Here is a 16,398-nt window from a genome sequence, read left to right on the forward strand (position 1 = left end):
GCAGTGAACACTGGAGACTGAAACTGGTCTGTCGGAGTGCCAGTGAACGTGTCATGAGACGTGTCATAAGTTCCTGTCTGGATCTGAGCAGCGACAGGAAGAGAACCACCGATCCAAGCAGAACAACATCAGACTGACTTTTACTCTCTTTTTACTCTTTACTGACTCTCTTTCTGTCTTTCTGTCTTTCTTTCTTTCTATCTGCCACTCTGTATAATTTCCATGCCACCCTTTCATCCCTCCATGAATATTTCACCATACAGAAATGTAATATATGACATATATGCCCCTTTATTACATATGAGTTACATATGAGTCCATATATTATTATCACATACATACATCCTCTGGATATATGTATATAGATATAGGATTATAACACATATGAAATACCCATAGTAAAATGTATATATGTACATATATTAAAAATACAATTATGATGAATTTTTATATGGTATATGTTGCAACCATATCTGTTGACAATAAATTACCAATTTATATATGCATTTATGTGTTTGGGACATATATAAAACACTCATGGTAGAACTTGTGTATGAACATATATTTCATATATGGGGATATATTCATACATGTACATATGTATTACATTTCCATATGGGATGATATGAGTGGAGATGCAGGAAGCTGCTGCATCACAGCTTTTCGTTTTAGCTTTAGTGACACCGCTGCAGGACAAACAGGTTCCCATGCACCCCAGTGCCTTTTTTTTCAGATAAAACAGATGAAGAAGATTTGATTTTCTTAACTTTCGAACCACACAAAGACAAATGAACTGTCTTTTTTGCATATAAATTTGACACCAGGAGTCAAAGCAGCGGTCACATTTTTTCATGAAAACATTTAGATGTGGTCTGGATTCAGGTCTCAGATGGCCTTTATGGTGTTCCCTCTGTTGTGTGCAGTTAGCTGACCTTGGCAACAAGCAAAAGTCTTAACTAGATACCATTATGGTTCTAAAAAAAAAAAAAAAAAAGCCATGTGGGTGCATGGGAACCCGTTTCTCCTGCTGGAGTGTCAGTGGAGGATTTTAAAGTCCAGTCAGGGTGAAGACAGGGGGGTTTAGCGGCTGTTTTGATAGAGTTTTGCTGCCCTCTGCTGGCTAGACGCTGACTGATCACTGTCTGAGGCCCGGACTCACCCCTGCAGGACTGAAACCACTGGTCTGAAAACCAGTCCTCTGAACCCGCAGCTCAAACTGGTTTTACTCATTAGAAAATTTGATAGGATAACAGGTTACAGTCTTCTTAATAACTCCTGTGTGTAGAAGCTGCAGAGTTGTAAATTTTAGAAAGGTGGACTTTGCTTCCTGACTCAGTGTCTTGTAAAAAAAACTTGTAAAAAATAATTTTGGCACACGTTAATATTTTACGGCATTTGCTGGATGTACACCCTCATTTTGTTTCATACCTGATTAAATTCACTTGATTTCAAAAAAAAAAAAAAAAAAAAAAAAAAAAAAAAAACATTACAAAAACGATTACAGGAAAACAGCCAGAAAATTAGTAGAACAAAAGAAAAACATTTGTTAAAAATTTGCAAAAAAAAGTTTTAAATAATTACAAGAAAATTATTTGTAATTATTAAAATTTTGTTTAAATTTAAATTATGAGAAAAATATCATAACAATGGCAAAAAAAAATTTAAACAATTACCAAAAAAAAAAAAAAAAAAAAAAAAAAATCTGAAACATAAAAAGAAATAAAATAACTTTTGTTCAGATGGTTAAATAAAACCTTTCAAAACAGAAGGCAGCCCACGGGTTTCTGGGATTTAAAGGGTTAAAACCAAACATTTCCTGGGTGGCTGATGTTCCTGAGTGATGCTGACAGGTTAGTGCTTTAGGAGCGACACAAAGGAAGTGGAATTGAAATGTAAAAGAACAAGGCAGAGAAGAGCAGAGAGCACAGCAGATGAAGATGATGAGGATGATGATAATAATGATGACGCATTCATACTAATGAATCATACTAATGTGTGATGCCACGACATGTCGCTAAAGATCAAGAATCCCCAAATATTTGACGTGAATGTGTGAATTATTTTCTCAACTCTCACTCATTCACTCTCTTCCTCACAAAGAAAAAATGAAGTTTAGTGGACTTGGCAGACAGATGATGGATTAGTCATCTTTTGGATTTCCAAAACACCTCCTGATCCCTTGGCATTTTTGCAGGTGCAACGCAGATGTGGGGCCCATTTTACCTGCGACTGGCTCCTCCTCCGACTCTCTCTCTGTGCGCTCGGAGATACTGAAGTCGGACGACGTCTCGTTGTCGGACAGGCTTTCGCTCTGCCCTGAGCCGCTCTCTTCGTCCCTGCCCAGCGACCAGGGTGACGGCGTGGTTACCGCGGATACAGTTGATGATGCTGTGCTTCCTACCTCTGTGGTGATGGCGCTGCCGCTCTCACTTTCAAAATAAAAGGCAGAGGAGCGATCGTCCGAGTCGTCCGGGGACATTCCGGACTCCGAGGCCGGGGACGGGGGAATGGTGGGAGCGACCTCGGTGGAGTAAGACAGCACGCTCTCTCCAGAGGCCGACATTTGATCCTGATCTATCCCCTCCTGCGACTCAGCGAAGAGGGCTGAGCCGGAGGCACTGCTGCTATTGTCTAACACCTGTCCGTCTGGGGTGGGGGTGATGGGGGAGACTGCAGGTGAGGAAGGGGCCAGGGTATGGAGGGCAGACTTGGAGGGCTCCTTGACATGGGACACTGTGTCTGCAACAGAAATGGGCAGGTCACTACGGGTGGCGGTGAGAAGGTGGGAATGTGGAGAGGACGATGAGGGAGAGATAGCGCTGTGGGACAGTAGAGGCTGGTCTAAGGACAGGCCGCCAGAACCCGTCAGAGACAGAGAGTGGAGAAGGTCGTCTACGCCGCTACCAGAGGTTGAAGGGAAGCCCACGGCACTGGAGTAAAGCTCTAAGCTAGCAGTGCCCCAGGCCGAGGAAGGAAGAGGTATATGAGGAGAGGCATGCAACCAGGAGGAGGACGCCGATGGCTCGAGAGAACAGGTGCACATGGCGTCCACACCGCTAGCTAACGGAGACCCATCACCACTGATCTCAGGGAGGAAAGAATCTACCATGCTGCCTGTCGCATAACTCGAGTCCTCAAACGACCCACCTGAGAGAGAGTCAGTCAGGCGTGGGGTGGCACCGGAAAGGGTGAAATCGCTAGAAAGTAGAACTGAAGATCGGAGGGTGGGGCTGAGAGACGGAGAGACTGTTGAGAGTAATCTAGAAAGCTCCAACGGATCCCAAGGGGATTGGGGCGGCTGTTTGGGCGCCGTTTTGAGGGGAGGCGTTCCACTAAAGAACGAGGCGTCACCCGAAGAAACCCCAGACGAGGACCCAGAGAACACATCACCATCACTATCATTATCATCAAACCCAACACCGGGGGAGACGGGGTCAGTCTCCCAACCAGACAGGGGTTGCGAGGGGTGAGGGAGGGGAGGCAGGGTGGAGGCAGCGGAGGTGGGGAAGGTGGGGGTGGGAGCAGCGGTGGCAGCAGCCGGGACTGGATCTTTGCTAGAGAGCTGTGCAGTAGCAACATGCTGGGGGTCCCCTGCAGAGGGTGCCGAAGACAGCAAAGGCCTAGACGAGGAGGAGGCGGAGGAGGGTGGGGCATGCAGGCAGGCGGGGGAGGCGGTGCTGGGGAGGTCGCCAGGGTCCGGAGTGTCACACACAGGGGAGGCGAAGGAGGAGGAGGAGGGGAGGACAGAGGGGCGCTCACCGTTGGACGCCGGGTGGTACGTGGTCTGCAAGAGTATGCCACTGAACGGGACAGAGGCGGTGGTGGCGGCGGCGGCAGTGGTGGTGGTGGTTGTGGTGGGAGACAAAAACAGAGGCAGGCTGGGAGTCGTAGGCGGATGCGGGGCTTCCTGAGAGGATGAAGGGTAGGAGGTCGTTTCTGCTACACTCTCTGGAAAACCCCCGGATTCGGTGGGCTCACTTTTGTTGCTCGCGACTTCGTTTACGGGACGCGCCACGCCTCGGTCGACCTCGGCCCAGATGAAGGACGATGACGACGTGCTGCTCATGTCAGTGGACGCCACTGTGGTTGCCTCAGTGCTGGATGTGGGGGTGATTTTACCGAGAATGCCTATCGTAGTACTGGAGTCGCCCTGGGTTTCTGTAGGGTATGTTGGAGAGTATGTTGGAATACTGCTACTGAGGATGATTTCTGTCTTTGGAGTCATGTACATCGGAGTGCCGCTGCTAAAGACGCCCTCGGATGATGTTGTGGAATATATCGAAGCACCGCCGCTGAGGTCACCGTCGCTACTTGAGTCTCCTCTGGTTCCTGATGACATGGTGGGCTCTGGCGGGGGACTGGTAGTACTATGGAACGCCTTTTCTTTAGAGGCGGTCTGAGCTCGATCAGAGGGAGCGGGTCTGGCCGGGGGAAGCGGGTCAGTGGTTGTCGTGCGACCCGACTCTGTTGTGGTTCTGATATCGGGCAAAGGCAAAACTGCTAAACTGGGCGTCGTGTTTCTCGGTGTGTCTGTGGGTGTCCAGAGCGGGTCATCGTCCTCCTCGGTTGAGACCGGTCCGTCCCAGGCCGGAGTCGGGTCGTATTCGTCCTGCTGGTGAGATAAAGCATCAGAGATAACAATGAAATGCATTTACCTTTCCAAAAGGAACACTGAGGAGGTGTTTATGAATAACAGAATTAGAATTAGAAGAAGAAGTGTCCTTACTTCGTCATAAAATTCATTTGGATCTGGATCCAATGCATTTTCTGGAAATAAGCAGAGGTTGGAACATTAGATACACAATAAAAAATCAAGAACTACCAAGGTGCTAAACACTATGACGATGTATTAGGGCCACTGTGGGGGGAAAAATATGGAGCCGGGGAGGAGGGGGTAATATTCAGAGAAAAAAACTCAATATTTCTGAGATTAAAGGTGTACATTTACAAGAAAAAAAAATCACAAATTTACAGAATAACAATGGGAAAATTTGTTTTTTTCTTGTAAATTTGTGACTTCATAATCTCAGAATTTTCTATTTTTTTTTCCCTCATAAATTTGTGAGTTTTTTCTCATAAATATACCAATCACCACCACTCTAACACCACCCCCTTCTTCCCCTGGTGCCATAATATTGTTTTCTCCCTACTATGGCCCTAATACACCGTCTAAAACTCTGATGACAAAACACAGAAAATAAAAAAATAATCTTTAGCTTGATGTTGCTTTAGTTTAAGTTGCAGTGATGTCATCAGGTTGAAAGTAAGTGGAAAAACCCTCATTCCAACGGAAAAGAAGACGACATCTGACGAGGGAAAAACAACTTGAAAAGATTGTGGAGAGGAAAAGCGAACGGCGTGCCGCTGCTCAGGCTGAGCTCTGAGCGGTTCTAGCGGGCAGACGGTGCTGGGTTGTCGGGTTTTTGACGTGAAGCTGATTTGTGAGATCTCAGCGATCGCGTTGCGCTTCTTGATGTGAGAAGGGTGAGGAGACAGAGGGAGAGGCTGTTCACACCACCCGAAGCAGTTTGTTGGCTTGTCGCACACACACACACACACACACATGCAATATATCAGGGGTGTTTGGACTCTCATGCATGTTTTCCCCCCAAACACAAACACACACACACACACACATACAGCACAGCAAACCTCGGTCAAACAGCATGTGCAATTAATTTTTTTTGTGTGTGCTTCATCCTCCTTGTACCGTCAGCCGTGTTGAATAAACTGACTGGAACTGAAAAATGAATTTCTTAAGATTCTCCGATTGACTTTTCTGGAGGTAAACCCCACCCATCTGGCGCCTAGGAAGGATAAAACAAACTAAAGAATAAAGAGCATTTTGCAAATACTGCGTTGACCTAGATCGCACGCACACACACACACACACACACACACACACACACACACACACACACACAGGCATTTTGGGGGGCAGATGGTTGTGTGTCTCTTACCTGTTTGGGGCTAAGTGACACATCATGGAGACCAGATCAAACTGGTTTGTGAAGCATGAGGTGAGTTTTCACAAGTTTAATGAACTGGGTTGGGGAGATCACTTTGAGGGTTTGGTGTAAAAGTGACACTTTGGCAGAAATCAAGAATTATAATATCATCATAAAGCTCATGCTCAGCTCTATGTGAAGGTCCAGAGTTACAAAAAAAATGCACCTATAAACAAAATGAAAATAATGGGAGAAATCCACCAGGCTTGATGTGGTTAAATTTTGGTGCTAAAAATCGCTTTTTATAGAATGACGATTTTCTGGATCTCGATCTCTGTAAAAACAGATCCTAAAGTTCAATTTTTCCTCAGCTCTAGAACTAAAAAAATCTCATTTTAATGCCCCTTTTCACTCCAAACCCTCCATTCCACACTGACAGGATGCTGTGTGTTTGCATCTGTATCACAAGATGTGCCGGTACATCCACAAAATATATTCATTCACGCACAAATCCACCGGATGTTGCAGAAGATAGTGCTCATTCATGCAAGCTGACACTGAAACAGGATGCAGAGGGGTGTGTTTCGTTTTTAGCAAGGCATGTTAGTTTATTTATCATCAAGTTTCAAGTCCAAGTCATAAAAGTACAAAGTTACCATGACTGCCATTGCAAACCATGTTACACAAAATGCTGCACACATGCAAACATTCTCTTACTGTGAGAGGCAGAAGGCAGAGGGGTTGCCATAGTGGAAAAAAAAATGAAATAATAATAATAATAAAAGAAAGATGGCAGGCTTTGTCTTTCTTTGTGACCGCTGGACCCCAACCCAAACATGTCCTTTCATCATCTTAGAAATATAGAGAAAGCACATTGGAACAGAGTACACAGAGAAGAATGTAAAACAGTGAGCATCATAGAGGAGGAGTGTGAGAACATGCTGACAAAAACACCCAAAATAACCTAAAAAAAAAAAGAAAGGAGAAAAAGCTGAATTCATGACATTTGTATTACTGAGGCGTCACAGGGTGTGTGTGTGTGTGTGTGTGTGTGTGTGTGTGTTTAGGGTTCAGTAGATAAAGCAGAAGGAGGTGGGTTTAGTGCACTCCCCAGAGCTCGAAAGCATCTCAGCCTGTCAATCTGCTCGCTCTAAACCTTTTCAGTTCAAATCTTTGTTGATCGTCCCGCCGCGGACGTAAAGCTCTCGTGAAGGTCTGGGTCTGGGCTGTTAGAAGCTTTTGTTATCTCGTTTAACTCTTCTTCTACTCTTCTTTTTCCTGTTTTTGTTTCAGGTGGCGCTGCAGGTTTTAAGGAGCTCGGGATTTTGCAGAAGCTCAGCTCTACTCAGGATATTAAAGAGAAATAAAAACGTGTTTTTGTTGTGCGCGGCTCGGCGGCTCTCAGCTGTAAGCTCGGCCTCGGGCTCGCTCGCTCTTACCGGGGTCGTCGACGGGCATGTCGACCCTCAGCTGGTCGCTCATGCGTCCGTACAGACCGTTGGTGCAGACCGCCACCACCTGGACCACGTAGCTGGTGTTGGCCGACAGGTCCTGCAGGATTGCCCCCTGGTGGTGGGAGGATGAAAGACATTAGGGGAGGCTGGGTGCTGCTGTTCCACCACAGCAAACATCAGCATGAATCAGTTCTGGTTCTGTGTGGGACTCTTGGAACCGAGGTGCGGCCCGGCGACTGTTTGCACCGGTTTGGGTTAGAGTGGAATTCAGTCCCAGGTTCTAACACAGGGGTTCTCAAACTTCTTTCAATAATTGTAGCCACTTTGAAATATTTTTTCAGCCAAATACCCAAGTGCAAAAAAAAGTGACATGTCAACATGTCTTCTGAGCTGGAATAAAGGACTGACTTCAATGGAAAAGGGCAAAACTGTTGATAAATGAATTATTAATGTAATGAAAAAAGTAGTTTCCTTGATAAGGTCTGTAATTATTATCATCATTATTTTGATTATTTTAGTATTGTTATTATTATTACTACTGCTGTTTTATTGTTAAAATGAACACTCATGTCAAGCCTCCCTGTTTTCTCTCTGCTCGGTGCATGTCCCGTGGCCCCGCCCCCTCCTCACCACGTCCTGGTCTCCGTCGGTCAGGTACGTGCCGGGCCGCTCCTCGGCGTCGGCCAGCCGGTACGTGACGGAGTATTTCTCGATGCTGGAGTCGTACACGGCCCTCGGCCTCTCCCACATCACCAGCAGGCTGCTCAGGTTGTGCGGGGCGGCCTGCACGTTCTCCGGCTCCGAGCTGCAGACTGCAGCACACAGACAGGTGAGACAGGTGAGACAGGTGAGCAGTAAAAACTTTATGATAAAAGCCATGAGAGCTACAGACAAGCAGTAGGGGTGTGGAGGCGATACTTTAAGTCACGATATGACAGTATGGTGATTTTACACATTTTGCGATATGATAAGTATTGCGATATAATTTTTTTTTTTTTTTTTTTTTTTTTTTTTTTTTTTTTTTTTTACCTTTTTTAAACTGCAAATTCTGCCCCTGAGGGAAAACTCAGCTTCTGCTTTATCGAATAAGATAAAGTTTTCATTCTGTTCATCTGTCTTCAGTCATTTTAATTGCAGCAAAATGGAATGGACTGACCAGCCTTTCACTCCTTCCACCATCTGCCAGAGGCTTCCAGAACCTCTAGAAGCATTAGCTCTGTATGCTGTGGAAGAACAGCGCCCTCTAGACAGAGCGCGTCTCTACTGTCACTATCAAATAAAGCAGAAATGCCCCAAAAAATCTTAAAAAACAAACAAACAAACAAACAAAAAAACAACTTACATGATATTGAAAATAGTGAGAAAATACATGTTCACTTCTTTCAAGAAAAGTGCCATACCAAGTGAAAATGTTTTGGCCATACTACAAAATTATGACCACATTGAGAGTTTTTTTAATGTTTAGTACTAATTCTATTACATAACTTTTCCTCCTTGGTGGCGGGCTGTTGGGTCATAATTATAATTTGACAACAGCTGCACCTCTGTTAAAACACTTTGATGCAGAAAACCGTAGGAGTGGAAACTCTGGTGCTAAAAGGGCAGAGCCGTGCCTGCGTCCTGAGACTCGCCGCTGCGGGTCACGGCTGAGATTAGCGGTGCAGAGATAATGCAGAGGATAAACACCACTGTGATCTGGGGATTAACACAGATTATTGGGGGGCCGGGGATCAATGACAGTCAGACTTTGAGACAAAGGCAGGAGAGGCTCCATCCAAACGGTGACACATTTCCTGCTGGAGGAGCTGAATCTGTGCTAAAGAGGCTGTAATCTCTGCTTTATCCTCTCTGCAGGCGCGAGCGGAGCGCCGCCGCATCACCGTGGATTTATCCGTCCCTCCTCCCGGTGGACTGACACTTATTCCCTGCCTGGGACCCTGACGACGACTGACCTAATGTCCTGCCTCTGGAGTTTAACATAGAAATGTGCAGCTGACTGGCTTCAGCCACTAGAGGGCAGAGTGAGCCAGCACAACAACGTGTGTGTGAGCCTTCACCAAACACACCATGTGACACTAGAAGGTGTGCAAAAACTAAGACCACTATTACCAACAACACCACTACTACTACTACTACTACTACTACTACTACTACTACTACTAGTGCTACTGCTACTACTGATGCTGCTACCAATAGTACTGTTTCTGCTGCTATGTAATAATAAACATTTATATAGCAAAGTGCTTTACCAGAAAAAATAAACCCAGATGAAATGAGAATAAGACATAAGGGCACTAACAAAGAGAGTAGAAGACATAAAAACAAAAAATCAAATAAGAATAAAAATAGTGCTAAAAAAAAGTCTTAGCACTTTTAATGAAATGATAAGAATGTGCTGTGTAAGAAGAAAAATAAGTTATTTAGTAAAACTGATGCTGCAAGATCACAACTATCATTGCTGCGACTGCTATCACCAGTCCTGTTTCTACAGCTACTACTATATAATAATGATACAGTATATAATGATAAACTTTATTTATGTAGCACTTTTCATAACAAAGATACAAAGTGCTTTACGGGAAAAATAAAACCAGGCAGATAAAACGAAAATAAGGCCAAAGGACATGAATAAATTCAAATAGTGTCAAATAAAAATAAACATGCTAAAAAGAATCATACTAATTCTAATCAAATAACAAGAATGAGTTATAGAAGAAGAGAAGGAAAATGAAAAGAGGAAAAAGAAGTTTAGTACTACCGGCGCTGCTGTTTCTACTGCTATTAGAAGTGGCTTGTGGCGAAGAAATCCAATGTATTTTTAATGCAAATGAACCGAATCTCCTGCTGCTGACAGTGTGTTTTGTGTGGTTTGTGTGGTTTGTGTGTTTTGTGTGGTTTGTGTGACTGGCGGTGGGTTCTGGGTTCTTTGCAGGTAAACTCTGACTGAGTCTGTGAGTCTGGGTTGGGAACAGACATTTACACTCTTCAGCTTCTCACCGAATCGATGCTGCAGCCTCGCCTGCCGGGAGAGGAACTGGCAAAAACCCACGGATCAATAACGCTTCATCACCAATGATTGAACGCAACCAGAGTGAGGCGCAGAAATCGATGAGTGACCAAGTCGAGCCGATCCTCCCTCTGTCACTCTGATGCTATTTAGGTCAACACACTCCTATTCTTATCCCTCTCTCTCTTTTTTTTTTCCACCATTCATGATCCACTTGTCTCTGATCCGTTTATACAGTTTCACCAGAGCACCACTGCAGCTCCTTTCAAACAGAGGTCACCAGAGGTCACGCTGAGGTCACGACCCAGGCAGGGTTAGGGTGCGTGATCTCTACTTTTTTTGTAGAGGACTTTTTCTTTTTTAAAACAGCACAGGATGCTTTACTCCAACTCTTAACGTTTGAACAAAATCCTCTTTTTCCGACTGACTCAGACCCTTTCAGATTAAAAAAACAAACTTGAGAGGTTTGAGGAGAAGTTATTTAGTGGCGGATCTTCCTCCACCTCTTCCTCTCTCAGAGGTTACAGCGCCACCATCTGACTTCTCCTCAGAACAACCACATGTTTAAAAAACCCCAGGACATGTGTTTCAGATTCTCATCAGACGCTGAGAAGAGCTGCTGGAGGGTTGATTTTCTCACTTTGACTGAGCCAGGCTAACGACTCCCATAGACTTCAAGTGTTTATGCTAAGCTAACAGGAGGCGAACCACTCAATGCAAAAACTTTGGTCATAATAAGAGAAGAAAAGAAAAGAAAACATAAGCTTGTTCCCCCAGCAGCGCCCTCTGCTGGCAGGGTGCAGTGTGCGGTACGTACCGGGGGTGAGCACCTCCTCGGTGCCGGTGTAGGAGGAGAACACCTGGCCCATGAACTGCTCCTGCTGCTCCCGGTAGTTGTTCTGCAGGTAGTCCATCAGCATGACGTAGCCGGCCTGTTGCATGGTCATCACCTCGCAGAAGACCTCCAGCTGGGCGGAGACACACAGAGACGCCACGCCGTCAGCCGCCGCGGCGCTTCACATCATCAACACGTTCAAGCATCACCCAGAAAGCACTCAGATAGAGAACTGCTGCGTTTTCACAGCCTAACCGGAGGAGAAAGTAGATCCGGTCACTGGATCTGGCACAGCTGAGTTTGTAGTGTCTCTCTGGTGCCTCCACGGCTCCACACTCAGAAAGTGACGCACATTATTGCACCTTTAGGGATCCAGCGGCTCGTCACTGGACCCTCGAAGGTGCAGCTTCTGTCCCGTTGACATCAGGAACTAATTTGTGTTTTATACTTCACAGAGTCCAGCCCTGTATTATAACTACAACACTGACTGGAGAATTATATCAAAGAATTTCATCAAAACTTATGTCATTTTAAGGCAACTCAACCACAGCCTGCAAGTTCAAATCCACCTGAAATTAATATTTACCTAATTTATCTATGTATTTATGTGTTTATTTCTGTATTAATTCACTGTGTTTTGCTTAATAAAGGCTGTCTCCTGATATTGGACCTTCACATTTACAGGACACGCTACATGTATGTGCCTTTTCCTGCTCGGGAACATATTTGGACCATTTTGGCTCTGAAAAAAAGGTTCACATAATTACACATAATAACATCATTACCCCTCTTTCTGATGGTGTGTGATGTTGCATTAATTGATAATTAGCCTCCTAAATGAGTTTCTGATGGGATCTAGTCAGCAGGTCCAACAGAGAGGAACTGGGGATCTGATGGAAAATCAGGAGGAGGACGTCCTGAAGGAAGCAGGGCAAAGATTATTGGCTAATCCTGAGGTGGAATTATGGATTTGGGAACTGAGTTGGACTAAAATTGAAAAAGTTGAGGTTGTTGGATTCAAATCAGCAACCTTCAGCCCTCTTCTCTAGAAACGACCAGGTTCCACAGTAAGTGCTGTAATTGTTTTCCTGGCAGGGCGTTATTTACCTGCCGCCTGCCTCCATGGGACAGGTGAGTCACTCGCCTGTCGTTACGCAACGCCCCGGCTCGCCCTCGGTGTTTACAGCAGCTCAGAGCGGCTCTGAGTCGATTAGGTCCGTTTGCGGTCTAAAGACGTGACTCTGAACGATTACGGTCAGGCTGGCATGCAGACAGGCCCGGACACGGCGGCGGGGTTCGGATCTGCCGCCGGCGCTCGCTGTGCAACCACAAACCAGCTGAATCTGCTTCCTTCCCCTCTGATCTGGCAACCGGCTCATCAGCCTTGTCCCACAGACGGAGGAGCCCCGAGCGTTCAAAGAAAAATAAAATTATTCTTCAAAACATCAGAGCACAAAGCTAGAGAGTCACTAAAACCTGTGAGTTTGAGAGGCCTGTTGTTTGTAGTTTATGGAAACATCGTCTTTTAAATCCCTTTTTAAAACTTTTTTTCACTGAAAGGCTTTTAAATAATTGTTTTTGTCTCTTGTGTTGATCTGTGTTGATTCATGTGTTTTACAGTTTGAATTCAGAAATTTTTAAGACTTTATTCCACATATTCTGACTCTTCTGCTTACCCATTTTCTTTCATCCATTATTGTTTTATTATTTTATTATTTTATTTTATGTGCTCTTTGATAAGTGCTATACAAATAAACTAACCAGACAATTATTATTACTACTAATTATTACTATTATTACTATTCTCAGCATTAGCATCACTATTACTACTACTAATGACAACAACAACAACAACAAAGATAATAATAATAATAATAATAATAATAATAAAAGTGCTTTGGGGTGTTTTAAATTAAATTTAATTAACTGAATTAAATTTTTTTAAGTTGTTAATTTCATAATAATAAATGAAATGTATTGTGTGTGTGTGGGTGTGGGTATGGTTTTGTGTGTGTGTGTGTGTGTGTGTGTGTGTGTGACAAAAAGCTGAGGAGTTTTGGATAATTGTTTCTGAACAAAGAAAACAGACACACACACACACACACACACACACACACACAGAGACAATTACTAAAGTATCTGAAAATAACCTTTAAAGAGCTGAAAGGAGGAATTATCATACCAGACCTGCTGTGACACAACAACAGGCCAGCAGTGTGTGTGTGTGTGTGTGTGTGTGGGCGGGCGTGTGTGTGTGTGTGTGTGTGTGTGACTGCCCTCAGGGTGCTGCTGATTGACAGCCGTATAGAAGGAGCCATTAAATCAAACACATATTGGCTCACAAAACAGTGTATAAGCTGAAACACATGATGACAGACACACACACACACACACACACACACACACACACACACACACAGGCACACACATTCAGAACTAAATAAAAGGAAAGTCAACACAAAGGTTCCCACAGTGACGACAGCCGGATGACACCGTCATTCACTCTGAACAGACGGCTGTCATCTGGCAGGGCGCCTCCCACTCACACACACGCAAACACACTCACACACACACTCACACAAACAAAAGTGTCCATACACTCGCTGTCTCTGTGTACACGAGCAGAAACACACTCAACAGGAAACAGGTTCATGTTCCTCTGCAGGTGAACAGAACGACAAGCTGCTGTTTGAACTCCACTCACCCACAGTGGACACACACACACACACACACACACGCACACACACACACACACACAGTGCTGCTGCTGGACTGGACTGCACTTTACTGACAGCTGTTTCCAATATTCTGTCCCTCCTCATGGATATAAATAGGGGGGACAAAAAACGAGAAACCCCTCTCAGTATAATGTAGTCCAGAACAAGAACTCGGCACAGGTGAGGTTTTGTTCTGCGTCGTGTCTTCAGGTTCTGTACCCAGATCAGCTGACAAACTTCAGCTTTTAATTTCTACGAGCTGGTGCCGGGAAAGTGAGAGCTCCCAGTTCAGGTGATGCACACCTGGCAAAGCAGCAGAGATTTATTTCGATCAGTACACGGGCAAACTGTGTCTTTGGAAAAACTATGTGACTTCCACATGTTTTCCTCATCAGAGTGAAACCCTGGAGACCCTCAAAATGTCCACTGATGATGCATTCAGGTTCATCTGTCCTGTCGGGATATTTCCAGCTGTTACACCTCAGTCCGACAGCAGAAAAACGTCTCAGGATCTAAAACATCAGCGGGAGAGCTCGGGGTTTTGGTGTCGCTCATTCAGAATCAGAGTGCAAAGGCAGCAGCAAAGACCGAGGTCGCTCTTTTAGTTTCTATTAAAACTGAACTTTCTCCACTCTGATATCAGATCAGAATCAGAATCAGAATCAGAATACTTTATTGATCCCCAGGGGGAAATTACTTTTCGTTACAATAACAACTCCCACTCAAAGTGTAAAGTAAAAAGAGCAAATAGTCAAGAAAAATAAAGAAAGGAATATAAATATAAATATAAATATATATAGAATAAAAAGACAGAAAAAATATATGTACAAGTGCAAACATGGACAGGAGTTATTGCACTATAGGTTATTGCACATAAGTATGGTATTGAATATGGATTATTGCACAGGTTATTGCACATAAGTATGGTATTGAATATGGATTATTGCACCATACTTCAATCCATATTCAATACCATACTTATGTGCAATAACCTATAGTGCATAATATGATGCAGAAAAAAATAAAAATCAAAAATATCAAGATCAACCTTCAGAAACGGATCAATTCAAGCGTAATGTACGGGACTGTCTTGTCATCACACCACAGAAACCTTTACCTGGTCAACTAAAGTCTATTTATCTCTTACACACACACACACACACACACACACACACCTGCGAGTCGGAGATGAGCGCCGTGTCCTTGAAGATGATCCACTGGACGGTCTCGGTGCACGGCGGCGTGGTCAGAGAGCCGTTGTAGATGAAATATTTGTCGGTGGAGTTTGGCAGGAGCCCCTGCAGGCTGAAGGCCTCCACCTCACCGCTCTTACCTGCAGCACAACACACAGGTAACACACAGCACGTCAGCTGAGACAGAGGAGGAGGAGGAAGAAGAAGAGACAACCAAAGAGGAGGCAGGGGAGGACAAGAAGTAGGAGGAGAAGGAGAAGAAGAAGCAGAATATGAAGAAAGTTTTCCTCTTTCCTCATCATATTCTGTTTCTTTTTTCTCTGAGGAAGCAGGAGGAGAGGAAGAGGAACACCAAGGAGCAGAAACAGCAGGAGATGATGGAGGAGAAGAAGAGGAGGAGGAGAGAGAGACAGAAAAAAAGACAAATGGATGAAGAAAAGCTGCAGAAAGTAGTTTGATTAAAGGAATACTCCAACGTTTTGGGCAAAATCCCCCCAGACTGAGACGAGATGTTTTCATTCCATTTTCATTCCATTTTGCTGTGAGGTTTATTTTTCACGTTGACAGGGCCAGGCTAACGACTCCCATAGACTTCAAGTCTTTATGCTAAGCTAACACAAAGTGCTACCCATAGGAGCTGAACCACAGGACGTCCAGAGGTGAAAATGGGATTTTGTCAAAACGCTGGAGTTGGAGTTTTCCTTTAAAAGTGATTTCTGAGCTCTTGAGCCGACATGGATGGAGGATGAGGAAACCTGTTTTGATTGGCTGTCGTACCAAATCTGCTGACGGTGTTGATGGCGTCTATGATGGCCATGTAGTTGTCGTTGTCCTCGATGCTCGTCTGTGAGGAGAATCGACACGACAGTTATCTGACAGTTTACTGCACATGCAACTTTAAACCTCTGCCCTCTTCACCCCAGCAAATGATGACATTTATTTCCTGCATCTAATGGATCTAAATTCACAATAAACCGCTAATTATAAGACGCTGAGGTCGTCTCCGTCCGCTGGGAGCTTTGAAACGTCTCGTGCTGAGAAAGTCACGGCGGCTGGTTTTCTGCTCAGAGGCACAACAGGCAGAGAGCATTACTGCCTTTCACGTGTCAGAGGACCAGATTCAAAGAAATCACAGAGTCCAAGTCACATTGTGTTATTACTGCTTCATGAAATCATAAAAATAAAGAACTGGACCATCGGAGCGAGAGGAGTCCTGAGAATCCTGCATCTGCAAAACTGGCAAC

General features: G+C 44.6%; 1 protein-coding gene across 2 annotated transcripts in view; it reads right to left on the bottom strand.

The window, feature by feature from the left end:
* ptprz1a (protein tyrosine phosphatase receptor type Z1a) overlaps nt 1–16,398 on the bottom strand; it is a 99,381-nt gene that overhangs the window by 31,283 nt on the left and 51,700 nt on the right. For both annotated transcript variants that reach the window (XM_030054424.1, XM_030054423.1), the window contains exons 6-13: nt 15,932–15,998; nt 15,137–15,294; nt 11,227–11,377; nt 8,033–8,214; nt 7,388–7,514; nt 4,727–4,767; nt 3,760–4,612; nt 2,224–2,739 (exon numbers count right to left, since the gene is read on the bottom strand). In XM_030054424.1, the coding sequence (XP_029910284.1) occupies nt 2,224–2,739; nt 3,760–4,612; nt 4,727–4,767; nt 7,388–7,514; nt 8,033–8,214; nt 11,227–11,377; nt 15,137–15,294; nt 15,932–15,998 (2,095 nt within the window). The remainder of the gene's footprint in view (nt 1–2,223; nt 2,740–3,759; nt 4,613–4,726; nt 4,768–7,387; nt 7,515–8,032; nt 8,215–11,226; nt 11,378–15,136; nt 15,295–15,931; nt 15,999–16,398) is intronic.

Source organism: Myripristis murdjan, chromosome 6 (assembly GCF_902150065.1).
Source record: "Myripristis murdjan chromosome 6, fMyrMur1.1, whole genome shotgun sequence".
In the NCBI taxonomy this organism is placed as follows: Eukaryota; Metazoa; Chordata; class Actinopteri; order Holocentriformes; family Holocentridae; genus Myripristis; species Myripristis murdjan.